The 7,307-nt window shown below is 31.4% G+C and overlaps 1 protein-coding gene across 1 annotated transcript; it reads left to right on the forward strand.

The window, feature by feature from the left end:
* Positions 1-1,809: 1,809 nt before the first annotated feature.
* On the forward strand, positions 1,810-3,365 carry LOC108810136 (F-box/kelch-repeat protein At2g22050-like). Its single transcript, XM_018582266.2, has one exon. The coding sequence runs from the start codon at positions 1,849-1,851 to the stop codon at positions 2,986-2,988; it is 1,140 nt and encodes a 379-aa protein (XP_018437768.1). The 5' UTR covers positions 1,810-1,848; the 3' UTR covers positions 2,989-3,365.
* The last annotated feature ends 3,942 nt before the right edge of the window (positions 3,366-7,307 follow it).

A 7,307-nucleotide genomic window follows, 5' to 3' on the forward strand; every position in this document is an offset into this window, starting at 1 on the left:
TCATCATCCGTAGAAGGAGTTTTCTCCTTAAGAACAGAACCCAAACCAAAGATCTCTAGCTGACATAGCATCTTATACTTCCATAGACCAAAATCACCTTTTCCATCAAATTTCTCCACTTCAAATTTCTTTGAAATTGCTTCCATCTCCTTATTAACCTGTAAACTGTTGTTTCTTTTGTTTTGCAGGTTGCTGTAACACGCCGGAACCGTCAAGCTTCAATATCAACGAGCTGAGTCTTCTTCACCACACCAGATAAGAATTCTCCTTGCTTGTTTATTGAATCTTGCCTTCGAATCTCTGTAACTAGGATCTCGGTTAGCCTAAGCTCTGATACCACTTGTAGAGAAACGACCTTGGCTTTTCTTGTAATCAAAGATTCAAACACGGAAATATGTTTGCCGAGTTCTTCTCCAAACCGGAGACAAACTCAATATCACTATGAATCAAATAGGTTACAAGCTTCGCACTAGTTGCGTGTTCTATGAGAGATATGTATTTGTTGTCTCTTACAACCTAGAGTAGAGACCTCTTTATATACTAGAGTCGATCATGTTATTCCTTGTTGTATAAGGAATATCATGTTACAAACCGACAGAGAAATATATTCCTAATTGGACTTAGACTAATGTCTTTATGTCTTGTTTCAGGTCCAAACCCGAAGTCCACCAGCAGGCTCAAGAGACACAAAGTCTCACAGTAGTAGCAACGATTAAGCCCGAGCTACAGTTATCATTTTCATCAGCTTTTAACATCATCACCCAATAACTATTTTTATATATATTTCTACCAAAAAAAACTATTTTATATATTGTTTTTAATAATTTTTCATTTTTATTTATTAATTTAAATTAATAAATCATATTATTTTAACTATATTATTAAATAAAATATAATTTCTAATATTTAATGTTATGAATAGTATTAATCAAATTTGATATAATACTATTCACAAAACATCGATTTTGGTGAAATGATATAATTTGGAATCATATTGAAGATCCATTAACAACCAATTTTGATGTTTTAGAATCTTATTGAACGTATTTTACGTTCCCCTAGTGGAAAATGTGTTTATACAGAAGTGAGTTCACTCAACATAATCAAAAGAGGATTATTGATGATGATGACAGTGCACAAAAAAAAATTGATGATGATGACAAAAAGGAGGTTTAGAACACAAAAGGAATGTTATCTCATGTACAAATCGTAGATCTTATAGATTATTAACTAAAAAAGTATTACTGAGAGGACGACCAACTACTCACTTTGTGGAATCATTCAAATTGAAATGCTATTGAAATTTCACTCAGTAGCAAAAGATGACCTTTCCACGTGATTATATCACACATTATCTTCCATTATTCAAGTTGATACAAATATACAAATATTATATCACACATTATCTTCCATTATCCTCATCAATTACGTGAGGATCAAATATATTTGATCCTCACGTAATTGATGACTACAAAGCATATCGCTAATCTTTATCAGTCTAGAAGTTTTTTTTGCCAAAATACATCATGAAATTGGAATTAAATCATCTCATTAAAAATCTTTTGTATTAATACCCCACAATCTTTAGTCAAAAAAAAAAAATACCCCACAAAATCAGCTTTGAGAAGTTACGATTAAAAAATGTAACTGAGATCTTTTTATTGATCAACGTTGATTCTATATTATTTTTGAAATTAAGGTTTTAAAAGTAACGTAGTAAATTTTTATTAATAACGTAAAAAAGTAACGTAAATAAAATTTTATAAAGTCCGCTTCGTTCGATTTCATGATCATCATCATCATCTTAATGCAAAGACCGAACCTTTTTCATTCTGTCCTGCTGAAACAATGTCCAACTCCAACGCCGACAGTACCCATCCTCCTCCTCCTCCTCCGCAGCCGTCTCTTACTTCACTGCCTGACGATATCATTTTGAGATGTTTGGTCCTTGTCCCGAGGATCTATCACCTAAACATCTCATGGGTCTCAAAACACCTAAGATCCCTTGTTCGCTCGCCTGAGCTCAACGTCTTGCGATCCACCCTCCCCAAGACCAAGAGCTCCCTCCATGTATGTTTTGAAGAACATTCAACCTTCCACTGGTTTACTCTGACTACTACTACGGAGGAGTATGGATTTGTTCTGAACCCAACTCCCTTCCCTTCTCATCCTAATTACGGTTCTTCAACCGTCGTTTCAGTGGGCTCAAAGATCTTCTTCATCGGCAGATCTAAAGAACCATCCACGGATCTATGGATCCTTGATACACGAACTGGGAACATGACTCAGGGACCAAGCATGAGCGTGCCTCGAGTACATCTCCAAGCAGCTGCGGGAGTGATCGACGGGAAGATATACGTACTCGGAGGCCGAAAGTTTGATGCAGAGGTCCAAGTTGAAGTTTTCGATCCAGAGTCGGAGACTTGGGAGCTTGCTGGGGCGGAGATCGTTCGTAAGATTCCATGGAGTGGTGCCTCGGTACTGGAGGGGAAGGTTTATATGGTGGAGTACGGGGAGACAAATGTGTACAATCCGAGAGAAGGTGGAGGGCAACGGATGGTTAATATGGCAAGCCAGAGACTGTCGGAAGATGACGGAAGCAAGGTTACGTTCACTGATATGGCGTATCACGTGTGTGTGGTGAAGGATGTTCTCTTTGCTCTCTTTAGCCAGACCGGGTTGATGTGGTTTGATACAAAGCTCAATGTGTGGAGAAATGTGGTTGGTCGTGATGGGAAGGAACTGGTTATCTCACGTGTGAGGGCCATGTCGGAATATGACGGAAGACTTGCTGTTTTTACCTATATTATCCCGGCTGACCGCTTGAGGAATTTAAATGCAGTGGATATGAAGAGGAAAGTTGAGTGCATGTTGGTCTCACTGGATAGAGCTGGAGAAAAGATTTGTGGGACGATCGATTGGTCTGGTATTGTGGCTACAGTCCCAGTTCGGTTTAAACCTCAGCATTGTTTAGCTGTTTCCGAGTGATTGGTTTGAGTATGTGTTCTTGAGAGCAGGAAACTAGAAAGAGATTTATCATGAAAACAATAATAAAGAAATGAACATGTTTTGAAGTTTTTGGAATGAAAGGCATTTATTTGTTATAACTGTTGCTTGCCTGTGAGAACCATAGGAACCATCACTGGACGGATCTTCTATCAGAACACAGCAGATTCGTTTTTGCGTTTTTCTGCTGCCCATTCGCCAAAAATGGGTGACTCCATCACAGCCTTTTCTGTACCGTCTCTTAGTAAACTTCTCCATTATTTTTTTATCGATCTCTTCGGATGTTTTGGGAATGAAGATGGGAATCCATCATAATCAGATAGTGGTACTATCCTTGACAGATTCTTGTTGATTCCTCTCTTAAGAACTTTACAAAATACATATGTGGCATATTAGTATCGATGAGATTAGTCCCTTAAGAGCTTTAACAGGCAACTAGAGATTGACCCGCCCTCTTGAGGGCGGGTATATTTTTTATTTTTAATTTTTTGCCTATTATAATTTATATATTTGTGTGTTTATATAATCATAATTTTATATTTATGTTTTTATAATCATATTTCTGTTTCGAGAAATTTAATTTTTTATATTTGTGTCATTGAGAAATTTAATTTTTTAATTTTTGTTTTTAATTTTTATTTTGAAAATTTAATTTTTATATTTGTGTATTTTCATTTTTTTATTATTTCAAAACGATAGAGATGTATTTCTCTTTGGATTAAAATATTTGAGAGGTAGCAACTGATGTATATCAACGAAGCGGACACTCTTATTTGTATGTCTAGATTCTCAAAGACAGAGTGAGGAGGGGTTGTCAAACAGTATCATGTTGATTGACCAGAAACACTATCATGTTTATAAATTAAAAAAACACTATCCTACGCATCTTGTCTCGTAAACAAACTAAGATTCTCATGTGCAGAAGATAATTTAAGACAACTCTGGGCCTGGAATAAAAATTAAAGTCCATACCAAATCTAGTGTCAAAAACGCAAGGCTAACCGAGACACCAAACCAAAACACATCATTTAATTAGGAGTGCCATGTGTCATTATTCCCCCCAAGGAGAAAAAAAAGCCAACTTTATTTATAAAGAAGATACTTCTTTATGTTAAATATAGATACTTCTTTATGTATTATAAAATTTATGTCATTTGTTGTTTTTATTTTTGAATTTGAAAAATTATAAGGTATATCTATACTATTAAAATCTATAACCACAATTCAAAAAAATGAGAGTAATAAACAATACCTACCAAAAGTATAAACTTCTTTTTCCCAGTGAACTTTTATATTTTTATAAATTTGGAATTGATGTATCAAACAAACCCAACACATTTTTAGAACATTTTTGCTGGTTTGTGTCGTTGTTTTTGGTCTCCAAGAAAAAATGGTATTATTACTTATGTATATAGTTGCACATGATCGTCAAGGTAGTTAGAATAGAAGCAGTTATCAAGTTAATGGTAAGAATGAGTTGTATAGATAAAATCCCGTTTTGATGTCACTTATATAAAGAGAATAATAAATGGTTCCTTAAATAAAGGAAATAAAAAAGTGGACACAACTTTTATCAATTGGTCATGGTGGAGAATTAATAGAATAGATTAAAATAGCCAAAAACTTTTACTAAGAGAAGGAGCGACCATAGTAGTAGCATGGATTAAGCCGGAGCTACAATTATCTTTTCATCAGCTTTTTACATCCATAACTTAATAAAATAAAAACTCTAAAATAAACTTTAAAATAAAAACTCCAAATTTTTCTTTTACCAAAATTCTTAACCGGTTCTATAGAATTCATATTTCTATCTTTTCTTTACATAAAATTATTTTTTCTCAACAATACAAAGTAGGTCTGGACATTCGGGGTCCCAATCGGGTTTTGGTTTTATCCAATCGGGTTTCGGTTTTTCGGATTTATCAAAATCAGTCCCATTTGGATTATTTGAAAGTTTGGTTTGGGACGGGTTCGGGTTCTATCGAGTTCGGGTCGGAGTTAATAAATCTTCAAAGAACCGGTATAACCCAATGTACTTTCGGGTTCAGATCCCAATCGGTTTTTCGGTTTTAAAATATATGATTTTGTACTTACTTTGTAACCAAAACATAAGTAAAATCGGTTTTTATTGGGTTTCAAATACTTAATTTTTACATTTTTGTAACCAAAACATAAGTAAAATCGATTTAAAAATAAGAAAGGAACGTCAACCATGATAATTCAAAATCAAACGAAAAGTAAACATATTTATTGATAAAAAGAAGACCAAATACAGTTAAACCTCTATAAATTAATAATGTTGGGACTATAATAAAACTATAATTTTTTATTAATTTAAAGAAATTATTAATTTATCGATATACTAACTGAATCAAAAACTCAATTTAGGACTATAAAATTATATTATTTTATAGAGATTTTTAGTATATATTAATTTATAGAGTATTAATTTAAAGAGGTTATACTGTAGATGAAAGCATAAAACGAAAACCACACTCTCATGAAATTAAAAAAAATTGTTTAATGAAAACAAAATCTAAATCTAAATATTTCAAATTCAACAATCACCTTTAACCATTAAATAGATAATTATTTTAGATGTTAAATATATCTTAATATATTTTAAATACATATTAGGAATTGAGATCATATTTAATACAAATTTGTATGGGGTTTTGAATGTTTCGGGTTTTATCAGATATCTATTTAGATTCGAGTTTGGTTCGGATAATACCCATAACCCAAAATACCATAAAACAAGATCCATTCGGTATTTATATCGGGTTCGGATTGTGTTGGATTCATTTTTTATCGGATCAGATTCGGTTCGGATTTTTGGGTCCAGTTTATTTGCCCACTCCTAATACAAAGTACAAATTTGTTAGGAGTTCGACAATCAGCCAACAGCTAATCTAAAACGATTTATTGTATTTTTTTGTGTATTTTTGGGTGAGTATGGTGAAAGAATTTTTGGCAGGTCCAAAACTAACTTTGGCAGATAAAATACGAAAAAAACAAATAAAAACTGATAAAACCATAATTGCTGAGAAAATTGATTCTCGATAGATAGGTTATGATGTCGATGAATTTTAGTAGATGAATTTCAGTCCTATGATATATATAGGGATCACTTATAGGGTTTTTCTTGAAAAATTATAGAGAAATAAAAAATTCTCTCACCAAAATAAGATCGATTTAATCTCTAATTTTAGCTGCTAAAATTAACATATGGAAAGTAATATTCAATATAAATCAACATAAAAAAACAATATTCACTTTGTTAACTAACTCTTTTCGAATATAACTTGATTGACGTGTTGTGACTTGTTGATTCTTTAATTTTAGAGTTTTGGTATTTTTTCTTTTTCCATCAAAATTTTTTATATTAAAGAAACATACCAAGTCTAAAACAAAACTGAAGCCCAAATACAAGAACTAGCGGCTAAAATCTAAAAGGCAACGAACCACAACAAAAGAGAAACAAACGGGCCAAAGTCCAAGATTTAAAATATATGAAAATTGTCAAATCGAATTAGCGTAACAAATAATGGGTTTGAATTATTAAGAAAAACTGAAATTCATTGTATTAAGAGAAACTATTTGTCTGTGACAGCTTTAAAATATATAGAAATTGTTTAATCTAATTACCTAAAAATATTTTTTGTCTAAAAAACATAAAACAAAATTTAAATTTTATATACATCTTCAAATAAAAATAAAAATTTAAATTGATTTATATCAAAATTTGATTCAAAAATATACAAATACTCAAAAATATACATATACTCATAAATTGATTTTTACTAAAATATAATCCAATAATCATTATAAGTTTTTCAATATACATAAGAAAAATATAATAGAAAACTCAATTTAAATACCAACTTAAATTATGGTTTCTATATTTCACATTAAATTTTTAAAATATGATATATTTGATTATTTATATGATGTTACATATAAAATACTATTGATTATTTAATTGTTTATACGATGATACATATAAAATATGATTAATTACAGGATGACACATATATGATATATAATTATGAAATTAAAAACAAATAGTAACATATTTTTGAAAAATACCATCTGCACAGATCAAAGTTTAGTTAGAATACTAGTTTAGTTAGAATACTCAATATAGACTTTTGCTGAAATCTTGTTATTGATTAACGTTGATTCTATAGCATTTTTGAAATTAAGGTTTTAAAGCAACGTAATAAATTTTTATAAATGCAGTCCATATCTGAATCATAACGTAACCAAAAAAAGAGTAACGTAATATTTTTTTTTTGTAA

This window comes from Raphanus sativus, chromosome 6 (assembly GCF_000801105.2).
Source record: "Raphanus sativus cultivar WK10039 chromosome 6, ASM80110v3, whole genome shotgun sequence".
Classification (NCBI taxonomy): Eukaryota; Viridiplantae; Streptophyta; class Magnoliopsida; order Brassicales; family Brassicaceae; genus Raphanus; species Raphanus sativus.